We start from the raw sequence: 15934 nt of genomic DNA on the forward strand, positions 1-15934 counted from the left end.
GTAACACAAGTGGAAGGAGAGGATGTAATCAAAAAACTGCAGAATGAAAGTATCTGACCTACCAAGCCGGGCTTGATCCGATTGTTCGCCACGGAAAGCAGAGATAATGAAGAAAACAGCAATGAGATTGGAGCATTTAGCGTGATCTAGTGAGGAATTAAATCTAGCCAGCATCACAGAGAAGTTTTTCGAGGTTCCTACTGTATGTAAATCGTCGGGGCCTACCAGAAAGCACAGATTCAGTGCTTGTGGCCAGACTTGAGGCAGGTTTCGATGCTGATGGTGATAGTGGTGTCATTGAAGATGTCAGTCGCGCTGGTGCCCAGGAGGAAAAAAAAAAAAACAAGATGACTAAGTATCAGAAGTTTCACACAGAGACTGCGAGGTTGTACCGGCGATTCAAGACTTTAAACGGGTAAAGATGTCTGGTCCTTACAAGTTCCAATCTCATTTTCAACATTGGGGAGAAAAGCAGGAACTTGAAGGTAATAAGGTTACATTTAGCGATGTCTTGGCTGTGGCTTTAGGTATAGGTTAGTCTAACATGTCTTGGCATACAGTCATAGCCAAGACAATAATGGATGCAAAGTCCACGTAAGACAACCGGAGACCATCTCTCATGGCTTTCCAGTTCTTCAGCTAAGACTACATTGAAGTTCTGGTCGTCATTGAATGACAAGCAGCTAACTGATCAGGAACTGATAGGTGCAAGGGGAAGTAACTGTACTCCATACATTGACTGTATCTGTACTAACCTACCGAACTTCCAAGCTGCCAAGACCTTCATTAGGGAGCTTCACATGCTAGTTATCCAGTCTAGAATATGAAGCTAGTATATAGCCAAGGCCCAGATCCTTCTGAAATCTTAACAGAGGTCAGCCAGGAAGTAGTCAGAAGCAAACAACTGAAACTAGGATTCGGGCACAGCCGAAATTCTTCATAAGATGAAGACAGGTGTTTTGAACACAACTATCCTTTCTATGCTCACGATAATGATGCATACAGACTACCTAGGCAATAGCTATGCTTGTGGTAAGTACAGTGGGGGTCCAAAAGTATGTGACCCCTGTATTTATAGGTACATAGCAGCCCATAGTAGCCGGTCAGGGTAGCTGGGTACCTATAAGTACAGGAGACATAATTTTGGACCCCTGTTGTATTTGCACAGTCCACAGCTCACTCAGCCTTTGAATGCATATAGGATGCTACCCAAGGTTGAGGGATTTATGTCAAGGTGGGAGACGATGCTTGGGCGCTAGACCTAGGAAAGCAGCTAGCAAGGCTCCTATGTCTCCTTCCATGTTTTATTGGTTCTTCTAGCATTTTACGAGTTCTATTAGGGATCTTCTGAGGGTTTGTATTGTTTCTTAGACCAATGACGGTAGTAGTTGAAAGGGTCCAGCTGTCTATGAACCAGTAGCTATATGACCTAGGCTAGTCATATGTCTTATCCCATTATTACAGCCTATTTTTAATCTGGTAGCGACTCGGGCGTGCTAAGAGATAATAGTACCATTCGTGGGAGTTTTCAAGTTTGGGGTCACAACCTCACGAATTAGTGAACCATGCTCATATATCCCTATACGGCGTCAGCTACATTAGTGCTAGAAACAGCCGGCGCTAGTATCTCAATAGTCAAGCTTGCTTCAAACCTATTGCGGCTGTCAATGATATGCCAAGTGAGACGAGCAGTATAATGTTACATAAGTGGTAGCATTTCAGCAAGAGCATCAGTGAAGACATGAGGGATCTAAACTCAAGAGGTGGACATATGCGCGTCGGCAGAAATTGAACTTTGCCTACAGTAAGAATGACCACCATAATCCTGTATATGCCGAGCGAATCGAATTTTGACACTACTTTCGCAGTTCCCAAAACAGCTAGATGTATCCCTCTAGAAGAACTATAAAGAGGACAACCTCTCTGTCCATCATGCTTTATCGTCAGTCACAACCTCTTTATATTATAATTTTCCGACTTCATCCTGCTCAGAATGAAGCTGTCATCCGTTGGATTCTATTCTTTATTGTGGAGTTCGGTCTCTGCAGACTTTCTTGCTGCGAGGTCCTTTGATCATGGTAACAATGTCGAGCTAGGAGAGCTCAGGGACGTGCATGACTTCTACTCTATCCTTGAGCAGTCCTCCTCCCAGGTCGGCCAAAATGGGTCTTATGAATGGGAAGATATAACCATATTCGAGACCTTGGATGGCATAGAGGGCACGTCTGAGCTTGTGGACCCCTCATCACTCCCTGGTACAAGCCTTGTCGCACGGCAAAATCAGTGCACTGATCTCACTGGCATAACCAAAATGGTTTGCGACAACATGCCCAGCCGATGGTGGTTCTGGGGTGCCGGTGGGCCACTGATCATCTACTACCTTCCTAAAGCTATAGGTCACTGGTTGAATGTAAGGTCTTCCGTATCCAGTGCATGTGTGCAACAGTCAGAAGGTTTTAGGCTAACGATAAATGTCCACAAAGGATGTGGCTGTTGCCATTCAAGCAGGAAGAAACCTGCGTAGAGTCTGGAGAGATGGGTCTTCTGGCCCCAATGGGCTGGATCCGCATACGGAACTGAAAATCCGTGATATAACTAGCCATGACGAACTCAAGGTTCGTGATCATGGCATCGACTACCATTTCTCTCTCCCGTATATGCTAGACAGCCAGGGGAAGCCAGAGGCCAGCAGTTTGAGTCGCCGGTCCGACCTCGGAGAAGGTATCGAGGCAACGCTATCCCATGACTATGTTTACAGTGAAAGGGATGAAACTCTCTGTAAGATATACCCACCGAGCATGCCTTTTACCCGCCGTCTTCTGTTGCTGACATCTTCCCTGAAGACTACAAAGGGACCAACGGTGCTTTCTCGGTCTCTGACCCCGATGCCGAATCTTCGAGCAATGGGCGTCTCGCAGCGCGCCGTCCGACCCATGATTATACTATCGTGATGTCCGTTGTCAAGCGCAGCCAGGCAAATACTATTGCTCGACCGAGCTGCATCGCACAGCTGCTAAAGTATCACATCGACAAGAGCTCAGAGAAGAATCGGTTTGCCTGCCGTCCCATTGACAACAAGGGTAGCTGGCGCGCAACCATGCACTTGATGATTAACCATGGGAAGAGGAACCTTGGCACTTATGGGACCTGTTGTAACTAAGCAGGTCAGTAGAATGAAGGGAAGCAGACGGCACCTGGGATATGGTGGCAAGTGTAACGCGTTGGATTATCGCGCCATTTTGCCACCACCGCATCCAGTTCAAGGTTTACCAGTCGAAGGGGACTGGTAGAGTCAAGGGGATCTGGGCTTAACTATAAAATGAGTCTTAGATACCCACCGAGACCCGTGCAAATAAGCACTCAGCAGTTTTCGATCAATTGTTTCTCATTCTAGACTTTTAACTAGCGGCTTTTATATACCTGAACAATGGTATACCTTTGCAGTCTGCCGTCACAGCCTATAATATCTAAACAATCACCCAGGTAGACTTTAATAATTAGTTACTATATTTATAAATACAATATTACAGCACACTACCTTAGAGCTGTGTAGGTCACTACATACCCCCTTGATTATTGAGTTGTGGTGGATATCCCACTGCATTATGATACTCTCATATTTGAGCCTGGGGCCTGGCTACACTGGCACAACTACTGGGCCATAGAGCTGGCTTTGCAATGGGCTTAATATCTACTACTAACATAGTTACTAAAGCTAGAATACATGGAAAGCCTTTTCTACTTCGGCCAGGAAATAAGGAATGGGTTACTTCGATTAAGTGTATCAATCCTAGTAGTTGGGTACTTTGCCCTTCAACTATCTTCAATCTGAGTACCTCTCTCTAACTTTATAAAATTCTAGCGGGTTATCTAACTCACCGACTGATTTACTCTATGTACTCTGCCCACCTGCGCTCTAAATTATCTATACTTTCCCTATAATTTAGTAGCATTTATCTATGAAGCAGCAGCTTCTAAAAGGCTCGTGTTCCAGTCGGCTGCGTTTAATATGTGGCTTAAGTACGGCTGAGTGGACGGGAAGCCCTGTTCTGGACAACCTATGGTCGTATGTACCAGTCTTCTATTTGCAATATAATATATAGAAAGGGTACATGTTTTGATCGGCATTATAGTGAGCGATACCATTTTTAAGGATCAGACAATCTACAGGTTGATAGAGATGAAAATTGAATATATCAAACGTGATACTGTGTTTAGGCCGGTCTATAGTCATATATAGAATGTAGGTTGAATTCAGACACTACCAATGTACTCTGTAGTCTTCCCTTAGATACATACATATTTCCATGTACATACATAGCACACTGAGTCCACTGCGGTATGCAAGAAGCTACCCTAACTTCACGACGTTACAGCAATCCCGGGACTGCTTAACAATAATCACTCTTGCCAGAGCCGCCGTCGCGGCAACCGCCACCGCAGTACTGGATGAACGAAATGTCACCATTATTACCGCCATTGCAATGGAACAGAGATTCGCGAATGTGGGCGTCGTCGGTCGGCTGGTTGGCAGCCCGCAAAGCTCCGTTTACCTGGGCACCATAGTTTCCTACCACACACGTATAAGTCAATGTACATGATTCTCGTAACGTATAACCATAGGATATATTCGACATGCTGTGCTACGTACCGATTCCAAGGAGATTGTAGCCACAGTAATTGAGGCCTGTCTTGCAGTTGTTTGCGGCGGCCAGGGAGGCCAGGGCAGTGATGGCTGCGAGAGGGAGAACTGCGAAGTTGACCATGGTTGCAGTCGGTACTACTGATAGTTTGAAAGTAGTGAAGATGCGATCAGAAAATCTTGAGAGGATAGAGCGCTGGAGGATAGAGGACAAGATGTTGCAAGCTTGATAAGTTGAATGGAAACTTCTCATGGATTTCTCGAGATATTTATACTTGAGGAGAGTCCCGTAATGTCTGCCAGCGCAGTCGTGATCACCGTCTCCTTTCCATTTCCAGATTTCCGAGGCCTGGACGCCTAATGATTTGGGTTACATCGCAGCTGGACTCTGACTCCAAAGGTTCCGTACCATAAGCTGCCTGAAAGAAGAGAGATATCTGGAGATTTACATAACCTTACAGCTCTAGGGGGCTGAGTCGTATTTTGTACAATGAAACATCCTTAAAGGTTCGAATACCCGACGTAGAGACATCCGTTGCTGGCTTTCTACCTGTTCAAGATCATAGAGACCTTCCTCTATAGGGCTAACAGGGGACTACGGCTTGTCCATATGGGGAGAAACAAAAAAGCAAACAAGCTTTACACTAACTATTATTTGCCGTCTCGGCGTTGTCCTCGTATCAATACAGGGGCGGTGCTTAGCTGGAGTCTGGCCAATGATAGAAGTGAGACATCAGTAATGATCGGCGCCTAATTGGCAAACGCACTTCTCAGCCCCAGTCAGGCAACCCCGGGATTCTGTTGGACTGCATATCCGCTACGTTCCGAAATGTCTTGAAGTGGTAAGCGAATGAGAATACAGCCTTTCAACCGTCCACGTATACGCTCAAAACGAACCAACACATATTCAGAGGAGCCGAGGAGCGTATCAGAGGCGAGGTCCAAAGAAGAAAGCAAGCCAGGCCAGATAAACCTGTAATATTACATTGTCGGGTCGGCTGCTTCACCGACATTGGGTGCAGGGAGCCAATAGAGTTTATACCTTGTCTCTTCCTTCGTATACTCACCTGGCCTTGGGTAATACGAAGTGACCAATACCTGATCGTCCTAAATCAAGTATAACTAGCCTTTATTGGGGTAGCTTATGATTCCTGTGGCTCTAGACTGGAGTACACTCGGAATGGGAGATTATTCGGATCGCACAATAACGGCCGCTCAGCTTGTTCATAAGAGACAGTGGGATTCACATTTTGCACAACTATTGGGTGAGCGCTGAATTGTCCTTGCATCGGTCGGATCCTTTCAGCCACGCTGCAGTCTCCATCACACGAGATACGGGTGGCAGGTAACATCCCCTTTCCCTATGCACATGCTTGCTGTGGAAGCCCCCGTCCAGGAGGTGAAATTAAATGGGGAATCCATCATGGACTATATTATTGACATGGTATGCCATCGCCCTGCCTAGGTATTAAATTCTGCTTCTTGATTGTCCAGCCTTCGCTCTGATCAGATTAGCTTAAGCTCGTATTGAGATAGAGAGGATGTTCGCTATATAGCTCAACCATATTAGGGTCAGGATCTGCCCTAGGATATAATAGGAACAGGGTGATTGAAATAAATATTTGATCAACACGTCTGAGATAATAGGTAATCTTCGTAGAGAAGCTTACACAACTTGTTACGGAGGGAAATGCTCATGTATAAAACAAGGCCCCCGACAAAATCCCGCAGGCCGAAAGAAACCATACTCAATAGAGTGGCCGCATTCCCTCCCATAGAATTATTTGCTCTTCACCATTGATATAGTAATATATAGAAAGGCCTCCCATCGTGGCTAAGCAAAACAGTACTTTATGTCACCGCTCAGCAAATCTCCTTCCTAAAGCGTAGGGCTATCATTAGCATTTCGCCCCCAAATCCTCTTGTGGCTGAGTTTACATGCTTACTAACCCCTCGGGCATCCATCCCTCGCATATAAGACCAACAAGAATATTTAACCAGTAATCCCATGGTACTTTTCCAATTGCCAATCTTCAACCATGCTACTCTCTGCCATTATACTCTTTACAGCTCTAGCCCGAGCGGCCCAAGCAGGAACCCACCTGCCTGGACCATCCGGACCTTGCAGAGTACAGACAACACACGCGAAACTGCTTGATAGCTCGCGCGTCGATCCCTTCAGCCCTACCCATGACAAACGAGCGATCATGGCAACTTCATACGTGCCCGTTAACTGTGGGCACACCAAATTTGAATCGTATCTTACTCCACACACAGAAGCAGTAACAGACCAGCTGTTTCGATCCTACGGGATACCCAATGGGACAACAATAAAAGGATTACAGGTCGAGTCCGGGTTTGATTCCAACGCCGACACATCGCCGAACGACAGAAAACACTCCGTCATTGTTTTCTCCCCAGGATTAACAGGATCCCGATTATATTATTCTTTAATCCTCGAGTCCGTAGCCAGCACAGGCATGGTGGTAGTCTCAGTGGACCATCCCTATGATGCCTCGAGTGTGGATTTCCCCGACGGCAGCGTTATCTACGGCGCCAATCTCTCTGCGGCAGATCCAGTCGCCTTGAACACCCGCGTCCAAGACGTCATCTTCACCCTGGACGAATTACACGATAACCCACACCTCATACCATCTTCATTCAAAGGGACCCTCGAGCTCGAGAAAGTCGCAATAGTAGGCCACTCATTTGGTGGCGCGACAGCCGCAGCCGCAATGCTGAACGAGACCAGGTTTGCTGGCGGGCTGAACCTCGACGGAGCACTCTGGGGCCCAGTACTCGAAGAGGGTCTCGATCGGCCTTTTATCAATTTTGGACAGGCGAAGATCACGCCAGAAGGCAACGATAGCTGGGAGAAGATCTGGCCTCGTCTCCGGGGATTCAAGCGGCTGCTTCGGTTATCTGAGTCCGTGCACCTCACTTTCACGGATTTCCCACTGATTCGGGATGCTTCTGGGTGGCCTGTCAACGTGAAGCAGGGTGCGTCGGAGTTGTTAGGTTCACTTTCTGGGTTGCGGGTGAGGGCTATCTTGACCGAGTATATTGTTGCGTCGGCTACGTTTTTTGTTACTGGGGAGAGGAGTAAGCTCTTGGATAGACCGTCGGGTGACTATCCTGAGGTGAGGTATCTAGCTTAGCTTCAGGGCTGACTTGAGAGTGGGGGTGCATAATGCTAAGGTTTGGCTCTGGCTTCTTATTCTTGAAAGGACTATACTACTTAGAGTATATAAGTTGAAGGGAGTAGACAATAAAGGGTTTAGATGGTATAATACACAGTTCTATATAGCCTATCGCAACTGGTATCGAATCGGGATCAAAACGCAGAGCCACGAATGCAGGTGAGCGTATAGGAATCACCTCACCTTTGAAAAAGACAAAAGCAAGGTTAACTAAAGGCTGGACTATGTACTGACGTAGGAAAATGTCTACGAGTGATTTTGTACCTGGATCCATCCACCAAGAATACCTTCCCAACTATTTCTCCTCCTTGGGCTGCTCCAGGGCATCCTTCAATTCCTTCCACGCCTGAAGCACCTGCTCCTTCTTCCCATCTGCTTCCCAGGCCTTCCGTGAATCCTCTCCCAAGGCACCCTCATTTACCGCAGAAAGCATATCCGGCCCCGGAGATAACGGCAGTAAGACTTTAGTAGCCATCACCTCCATCTTCATGACCACCTTCAAACTCTCACTAAGCTGCTGGGAGGCGTTGCTCCCGCCCTGCGCACCATAACTGATGATCGCAACGGGCTTCCCAGGCCATTCGCTATACAAATAATCGATTGCATTCTTCGTTCCGCCCGCAAGGCCGAGATTATACTCCGGTATGACGAAAATGTATCCCTGGAAGGAAGCGATGGCTGCACTCCATTTCTTCGAGTGTTCTTTGGTGAATTGTTTTATCGCGGTCACCATCGCAGGTACGACGGGTTCATCGTAGACCGGGAGATTGAAGTCAGCGATGTCGAGTCGTTCAATTTGGAGAGTGTCCGTGGTTTGGGTCTTTAGTATATCGTGGACCCAATCCGTGATGTCGGTGCCGACTGATGGGATTCGTGTACTGCCTTTGATGAGGGCGATCTCGGTCATTTTGGAGTTTCAGGAGGATTGCTGCGGAAAAGACGTGTATGGATCTAGCTGATGGAACTGGTTTTGGTTATCCTTGGAGAATATTCGTCTGTCTGCTATGCAATTCATCTAATGTGATAAAATGATTATACATGACCCGTTTAGGTTATTTATAGAAGATGAACGTGAGTAGGTTCACGCATAAGGATTTCTGCATTACTAACTTCATTATCACTGATCTGAAATTGATTATGTCAAAGAGAAGAGCATATTACAAACTTAACATATACGGACTTGGACCTTTTGTATAGGACCGAAGGCCGAGCACAATTATCAAGCATTAGAAATCCATCGAATCCTGCAATCGAGTCTGGCCCTAGCAGGCCGCCTTGGCTCAAACACTGACAAGAACACCGTCAGGTATGCGGACCAAAGCACCTGATCGTAATAGGTGATTAATTTTGTTTGGTGGAACGGCATCAATTTAGATTGTGGTAGAGAAAAAAAGAAAAGGAAAAAGGATATGGGACGACCTGGGCATCATGGACACCTAACCTGACGGCTTTACTGATAAAGTTAAACTCCACTCAGCATTGCTTCCAAATATAGATGGTCTGTGCTCAGACTAATGAAACATTATCTATCCCTCAAGGGTAGGGGGAAGGAATGTATAAAGGCAAAAAGCAATTGCGGTGAGCCGGGATCGAACCGGCGACCTTTAGATAACCCGAACGGGTTTATCTGATCGAAGTAAACTTCAGTCTAACGCTCTCCCAACTGAGCTATCCCCGCAACTCTTGGCGGATTCATGTTGTAATGAATTCAAGAAGCACGTCCCTTGCTACTTGGGTCTGGTATCTAGAGTACTAGAGTTCATAAATAGTCTCCTCTAAGTGCCAATAGTTGCTCTTATAGCATAATCACAGCATTTATTAATCTCTAAATCTAATCTAGGATTGTCCTACGCCTAATCCTAGGAAGTCCAAACCCCATACGAGGACATATAGTGTAAGAGGACAAAAAACGACCGGTAATATATTTTTCAACATGGACCCGATTGGTGTTTGCTCCCCAGCGCTATCAGTCTACTATCTTTTTTCCATCAACGCGATGACACCCTTATTTTGAACACCATGAAATCAGGAGAGAAAGTCCAATACTAGGCAATCTGAGCCCTTCAGACTGGTTCTCTTCGTTTTCGCATGTTGCAGTGTAAAAGAGCCAGTTCTAGAACTGGTTAGCCCTTATGTCTTGGCATGACTCAAGTGAACTTCTAACATACCTTTCTTGCAACACATCAACTGGTACATAGGATACTCGGCGATGAAGAATGGGGCTTCTAGATCTTCCACCGGAGGTCATCCTATTCATTTACCAAGGCCTGGACTCGACAAGAGATGCTTGTTACTTCGCACAATCATGCAACTCCGCCTACATTGTCTTTTGTGATCCGCATAACCGAGGCAAGATATTTCAATCAATTCTAGTATGGCTCTATATTATGTTTGAATTTTTTATCAAACCTGCTGACGAAGACTATCAATGTAGAACAATATCATTAGGGCTGCAGCTCCAAACCGAATCTGGCTGGAAGCTTGCTTTGGAGTAAACACACTATGGAAGCCCACAGAATCCGATCTTGAAGGCCTGGACCACGCTCGTACTCGGGAGTTTCTTTTGAATGTTGGCTTCCCTGCCTTCGAGCTATACGGCATACCTTTCGAGTCTCTACACTTAACACAAGACCCCGAGAGTAGTATGAAACACTATATTCTTACGGACAAGAACGAACTTGAAATGCATCCAACCCCCTCTTGTCCGCTAGCCCAGTGCAGTGATATATATTTTCATGTTGGAAATGTCAATGACTGCATGGTAATGGTGGACGCAGTGGACGGTGATGTATGGCTTTACGAACCACATTACGTCCGGTACGCTGGCGCCGGCTTTTATATCTATGACTGCCCTTGGCAAAATACAGTTGCTTGGTCGTTGGATAGCTTTGCAATGCTGCTTGGCATGGTGGTAGCTGTGGTTCAGGATCTGAGATCAGCTCCTTGGAGGTCATCTTCGTGGGGTTTGCAGGCACGTAGGTATATGCTTGACAAGTTGAGAAAACAAATGAATGAGTGTGACTATGTGGTCGCAGAAGATATTTCAGGGTTTTGGCATGGTTTGTTTAAGAATTTGAGAGGGGAGTGACCTAGTTCCGATGTTTGTTCGTTCATAGGGGGTTTGGTTGGACTTCTTTCGGATTGGGGGTTGAGCATGCATTGCCCTCGAGTGAGAGAAAGGGGGTTTCTGCCCAAGTCGTAAGGAAAGCCTTGATTATTTTGCCCTTACTTCTTCTCCTTCTCCTCTTTTTCTAAGATTGAAGATTCTGTATGGAATTTACTCTGTCTTTATTCGCAACAATTTTCGACTGCTGAGCTTGGAGTTGTGACCGCTATTTGCTTTAATAACAAAAAGTATTTTGCTCTGAAATCTTGAGCAAGTTTTGTTTGATCACTGCGAAGTTATTAATAATAGTGATATATATCGCACTGGAAAGATCGGGTATAGTGCTGATATAGCGCCACAACAAACTGTACTCCTCATAGGGCCCTTACTAAAATCGAACAATTAAATAAACAAGCTAGGAACTGATGATCAACGATCACGACCCACGTTCAAATGATGATTGTCGGCTTGCAGGGATTGTTATTATCAAAAGGTCCGCAACGTGTATCGCCGAAGCTAAGGAAGCATAGGAAATAATTAAACCCTGCGGGTCACATAGCATACTGTACTGCTTCTAAGCGAGCATTAAAAAACAATAAATGATTCCACATCATCCGGTACGAGTGAGTGAAGTCTTTCCAAATGCCGCCAAGAAGAACGACAGGTAGAATTATCCTTTCTAGGACTCAAGGAAGTTGAGAAGATCTTTGTTAACCTCGTCGATGTTAATGTTGTGGATGGCGTGAGACCCTCCTGGATAGACCTTCAGCTTTCCTTGTCGTAAAAGCTTCACGGATTTGTACCCGGACGCCTCAATGGGAACTATTTGGTCATCGTCGCCGTGGAGAACCAGGACTGGGATGTCAATTTTTTTGAGGTCCTCCGTGAAATCTGTCTCTGAAAAGTCCTTGATTGCATCGTATGCTGTTTTAAAGCTCGTATTCATGCCTTGCTGCCACCAGCTCCGAATTTGTCCCTCGCTTTTCTGGACCCCGTCCCGGTTGAAATTGAAGAATGGTCCACTAGGAACATCCAAAAAGAATTGTGCCCGGTCTTTACGCATCGCTTCGCGGAAGGAGTCGAAGACCGATTTGTCTGTTCCCTCGGGGTTTGCCGCGGACTTGACCATCAGCGGTGGCACAGCCCCGACAATCACAGCTTTCTTGACGCGGCTGGTACCATGCTTGCCGAGAAAATGGGTCACTTCTCCTCCGCCATGAGAATGCCCGACCATCATGGCATCTTTAATGTTGAGATGCTCGAAAAGCTCCTTCAGGTCATCCACAAATGTATCCATGTTGTTGCCGTTCCAGGTCTGGGTAGATCGCCCATGACCCCGTCGGTCGTGCGCAATGACGCGGTAGCCATGCTCGGCCAGGAAGAACATCTGGTTCTCCCAGTTGTCGCTGCTGAGTGGCCAGCCATGAGAGAATGTGACGATCTGCCCATCTGGATTGCCCCAGTCCTTGTAGAAAAGCTCGGCTCCGTCTCGAAGTTTAAGATACGGCATGGTGTTCAATATAATTTGGTTAAGATAGGTTGGTAAAGTACTAAGAGGAAAGTGCACAGTCACACAAATCGCAAATTAAAACAGTCTTGAGAAGGATTGTGAGCAGGAAGTTAAGTAGTCACCTTGGTGGTTGCTATACGTCAGACATGGTTATCCACCGGGATCTCGCCCGCTGCTATGAACTCTTTCCATGTTTCCGGCGAATACGGGCTTCATGACGTAGCACGTAACCATGACAAAGGGTCCACAATTTAACCTCCTCAGATAAAGTTGGTCGGGCTCTAGTCGCAAGTTATTCTTGTTAGGAGGCGGACTGCGGATCAACCATCCATCCGTTTCGCCTTTCAGCGCTGATCCAGGGTGGCGACTGGCATGTAGATCCACTTCAAGGGCGGCCAGAACTCTCTCCCAAATATGGAGAATCCTATCAACTAAGAGGAGTGTAATGTTTGTCAAGGTCCAGGGGAATTTGGTTGAAAGATTTCTATAAGGTGCCTTGCATGGTATAGTGACTAGCTGTGGATAAATCAACATAGATCCTTGACATCTTTCTAGCAACAATGATTTCTTCAGTTGGATAATTATGGTCGTGGTTCTTACAAATGTACACAGTTTATTACCGCTTAACGAACATCAAATCATATAAATACATGAAGGTTTACGCTGGTACCTCACACTGATGTGCACCATGGGTAGAACGTTATTGAAGACGGGCAACCAACTTGGTACCAGCAACCTTTCCCTTGCGAAGAAGATCGAGGCCTTCATTGAGATGGTGTAGCCCGCCATCGATGCTTTTGAGAGGAGGTGCTCGCAGTTGATGGCAGACGTCGTGCAATGATGCATAAAACCGACGCAAAGCCGCGTTGTCGGACGGGTTGGCGGAGAATTGAGGTCCAACAGGAGGCATCCACTGGTATGGAAGATTGAAGGCCCCATACCCAAGCAAAAAGTCCACTTCCACTCCCTTGTCGGTCGTCTTGCCCCTGTCTAACAGAGTGACCACCTTGCCCTTCGCCTTCTGTACAACCTTAATGCAAAAGTCCGTCGAACCGCCTTCGGAAAAGCAGTCCAGAGCTCGGCTCATCTGTGGATACGCCCTGGCAATTTCGTCTGCTGCGGTTGGTGATCGGTAATCAAACACGTCGTCTGCGCCGTATTGCTTTACCAGGTCATGCGACCGTGGAGATGCCGTGGTTACGACCTTTAAGCCGGCTAGTTTGGCTAGCTGAATGGCGTAGAGACCGGCACTAGTTGCGCCCGCGTATATAAACACAGGCGAGTCACGATGTCCTCCTTGCGGGCCTCCATCGGCCCACGGAACGTCCAGGCGAGCATTGAGAGCCAGCACCGCCGTGACGGCAGACACCCCATAGGTACTTGCTGCTTCGTCGCTCACACTGGAGGGAACCTTCCAAGCCAGGTCCGCCGGGACCTTGAGAAACTCGGCGAACGAACCACGGTCGTAATACAAGCCACCGTGCACCCAGCCTGCTGCCCGATCACCGACTTGCCAGTTGCCGGGTGCTTTGGATCCCACCTTGGCCACCGTTCCGGCAAAGTCGCAGCCGATGATGGCCCCTTTTGCGGCGAGAAGATCGACATGTTTGAAGTCTGTGGGATTCAACGCGACCGCTTTGACACGAACGAGGATTTCCGTGTCTGATATGGTTGGAGTGGGCACCGTTTGGACCTTCGCCCCGTCTCCACAGGGCTTCCCAAAGGCATAGTTGACTAGTCGCGCGGCCGCCAGTCGGTTTCCGACGAGTGCTTGCATCGAATCTGGGATTGTAGCAGACATTTTCAATTTGGCTTGGTCGGTCAGCCAGATAGTGAATAAAATGGTTGTGGGTTCACCGCGGTTGTTGTCGTATACCCACTGTTAGGTTAGGACGAGTGGGAAGTTCTAACGAAATAACAAACGATAGCTTTATCCCACCAAGGAGAGCTTGATTATATAGTGCTAATTCACTATGATAGATGATTAATCACGCCGCATTTACCCCCGCATTAAAGAAAAAAGGGGTGGATCCGATCTACTTAATCTTGGCGTCGCCCATCAATCGGGTGCGTGAGTTCCCCCGACGGAGACCCCGTGGCGAGATAGGCTCGCAATTGCTTCTGTTCTGGATCCTGATCATCGGTGAGGCTACAGAGTTAGATTCAAGCTCGCCGAAGTTTATATCCAATCAGGCGTTCAACACAAGAGCCAATTTGTCCAGACTGCAGAATGCTTGAAAATGGTAAATCCCGACTCTGACTTTCATTGCATTGCATTTGCGGTATTCTGTCCTGATCGAACAATTTCACGATCAGCAAACTATAATCAAATCATTCAAAATAGAGACCCACAAGCAGGACTAACACTTCTAACGCTATGCCAAGATTGTTTGGACGAAGTGTAATTGCCGTTAATATTGTTTTCAAAGGCAACACCTCCCGCATAGAGATCGAAATGGCTGCCAGGAACACTACATCCGTTTCTCAGAGGTGCTAACCCTTGCATAATGCTGAAAACATTATCATGATCTCCAACGACTGGGATAGTAGCGTGTACTCCGCCAAGCCTAAAGCCTCAGGTAAGCAAACGATCAGGATCCCAGTAATTCGTTTATTTTCTGACCCATGGGACGATATCTGGAAGCCCTGCGGCTCCGTAGAAATTGCGAGTAGATTCCTTGTTGTACCATGGCTTTCTGCACAACTGGCACTCACAAAGCCTTTTTTCGAATGGAATTAATCTTGCTGGTTTAACGACTTGACCCCATGGCCCGTGACAATGACTGAAGGGGGTGAACGGCGCCTTATAGGAACAAGACATGTGGCGGCGATTTTCAGATTCGCTAACGGTGCGGCTGGAGTTTTGACAACCTCCCTTCATGGCATGGCATGTCTCTCAGGTAAGAGGACTTGTTACTGGAAACCATGTACCTCGTTGAAGATCATATGCCAGCCGCCCCCAGTTTAAATGTAAACTGGAGGCTCGGCAACCCCGTTAGATCTACGGCAATACCGTGCTCCACCAATGCAGAGCTTAAATCTGAATAGGGGTTAGAAACGTGAGGTGATCCGTTGCTTGTTTTCGCTCCCTCCTATGAACCGAGCATCTAACCTGCGCTGTCAAGATCGGGGAAAGTCAAGCATAAGCGAGGCATACTAAGCCTCGGGATAGATACTTAACAGGACAACTAACGTTTCTTGGGTAGAATGTTTAGTCCTTCAGTTGGTAAAATATAAGTTAAACATGGTCCCGTGGCTCGCTGAAGGATGAACACAGTGTTCCCATAATCTTATGAACCCCATGCGGGTCAATTAACTTGACTGTCATCTGGTATAAACCCTGTACGCTCTACCTACATGCCCCTTTACTCCGAGGAACAAGAGATCTCTCAGTCAATCCATGCCAAATATTTACATGCTATATTGAATACAATTTGACTTTATTTTCTCAACATGGGGTTAATGTATATCGTTTT

General features: G+C 46.8%; 7 protein-coding genes and 1 non-coding gene across 8 annotated transcripts; 3 read left to right on the top strand and 5 right to left on the bottom strand.

Moving 5' to 3' along the window:
- Positions 1 to 1993: 1993 nt before the first annotated feature.
- BDV38DRAFT_277481 (uncharacterized protein) lies at positions 1994 to 3160 on the top strand (the record flags this gene model as incomplete). The annotated part of the gene is made up of 3 exons (XM_032058502.1): positions 1994 to 2410; positions 2484 to 2778; positions 2844 to 3160. 3 exons carry the CDS (start codon positions 1994 to 1996, stop codon positions 3158 to 3160), a joined length of 1029 nt encoding a protein of 342 aa, XP_031919524.1.
- Positions 3161 to 4391: 1231 nt separating this feature from the next.
- On the bottom strand, positions 4392 to 4766 carry BDV38DRAFT_277482 (uncharacterized protein; the record flags this gene model as incomplete). Its single annotated transcript, XM_032058503.1, has 2 exons — positions 4392 to 4570; positions 4652 to 4766. 2 exons carry the CDS (start codon positions 4764 to 4766, stop codon positions 4392 to 4394), a joined length of 294 nt encoding a protein of 97 aa, XP_031919525.1.
- Positions 4767 to 6681: 1915 nt separating this feature from the next.
- Positions 6682 to 7800, top strand: BDV38DRAFT_277483 (PAF acetylhydrolase family protein; the record flags this gene model as incomplete). The annotated part of the gene is made up of 1 exon (XM_032058504.1): positions 6682 to 7800. One exon carries the CDS (start codon positions 6682 to 6684, stop codon positions 7798 to 7800), a length of 1119 nt encoding a protein of 372 aa, XP_031919526.1.
- Positions 7801 to 7990: 190 nt separating this feature from the next.
- Positions 7991 to 8940, bottom strand: BDV38DRAFT_233769 (NADPH-dependent FMN reductase). The gene has a single exon (XM_032053161.1). The coding sequence runs from the start codon at positions 8747 to 8749 to the stop codon at positions 8138 to 8140; it is 612 nt and encodes a 203-aa protein (XP_031919527.1). The 5' UTR covers positions 8750 to 8940; the 3' UTR covers positions 7991 to 8137.
- Positions 8941 to 9416: 476 nt separating this feature from the next.
- BDV38DRAFT_t16 lies at positions 9417 to 9520 on the bottom strand. The gene has a single exon. It is a non-coding gene; the product is annotated as a tRNA-Phe (tRNA).
- Positions 9521 to 9809: 289 nt separating this feature from the next.
- BDV38DRAFT_67519 (uncharacterized protein) lies at positions 9810 to 11279 on the top strand. The gene is made up of 2 exons (XM_032063751.1): positions 9810 to 10191; positions 10277 to 11279. Exons 1-2 carry the CDS (start codon positions 10126 to 10128, stop codon positions 10928 to 10930), a joined length of 720 nt encoding a protein of 239 aa, XP_031919528.1. The 5' UTR covers positions 9810 to 10125; the 3' UTR covers positions 10931 to 11279.
- Positions 11229 to 12700, bottom strand: BDV38DRAFT_67516 (alpha/beta fold hydrolase). The gene is made up of 2 exons (XM_032063750.1): positions 11338 to 12700; positions 11229 to 11236 (listed from the first exon to the last, which is right to left on the bottom strand). The coding sequence occupies exon 1, from the start codon at positions 12456 to 12458 to the stop codon at positions 11628 to 11630; it is 831 nt and encodes a 276-aa protein (XP_031919529.1). The 5' UTR covers positions 12459 to 12700; the 3' UTR covers positions 11229 to 11236; positions 11338 to 11627.
- Positions 12701 to 12822: 122 nt separating this feature from the next.
- Positions 12823 to 14694, bottom strand: BDV38DRAFT_233771 (zinc-binding alcohol dehydrogenase family protein). Its single transcript, XM_032053162.1, has one exon. The coding sequence runs from the start codon at positions 14257 to 14259 to the stop codon at positions 13159 to 13161; it is 1101 nt and encodes a 366-aa protein (XP_031919530.1). The 5' UTR covers positions 14260 to 14694; the 3' UTR covers positions 12823 to 13158.
- Positions 14695 to 15934: the final 1240 nt, after the last annotated feature.

This window comes from Aspergillus pseudotamarii, assembly GCF_009193445.1.
Source record: "Aspergillus pseudotamarii strain CBS 117625 unplaced genomic scaffold BDV38scaffold_2, whole genome shotgun sequence".
Lineage (NCBI taxonomy): Eukaryota > Fungi > Ascomycota > Eurotiomycetes > Eurotiales > Aspergillaceae > Aspergillus > Aspergillus pseudotamarii.

Excerpts from the sequence above, each read along its gene's own strand:
- BDV38DRAFT_233769 (XM_032053161.1), bottom strand. The coding sequence starts at position 8,749 with ATGACCGAGATCGCCCTCATCAAAGGCAGTACACGAATCCCATCAGTC.
- BDV38DRAFT_67519 (XM_032063751.1), top strand. The coding sequence starts at position 10,126 with ATGCTTGTTACTTCGCACAATCATGCAACTCCGCCTACATTGTCTTTT. Across the intron at positions 10,192-10,276 it reads TTGTGATCCGCATAACCGAG|AACAATATCATTAGGGCTGC; the intron begins GCAAGATATTTC and ends CTATCAATGTAG.
- BDV38DRAFT_67516 (XM_032063750.1), bottom strand. The coding sequence starts at position 12,458 with ATGCCGTATCTTAAACTTCGAGACGGAGCCGAGCTTTTCTACAAGGAC.
- BDV38DRAFT_233771 (XM_032053162.1), bottom strand. The coding sequence starts at position 14,259 with ATGTCTGCTACAATCCCAGATTCGATGCAAGCACTCGTCGGAAACCGA.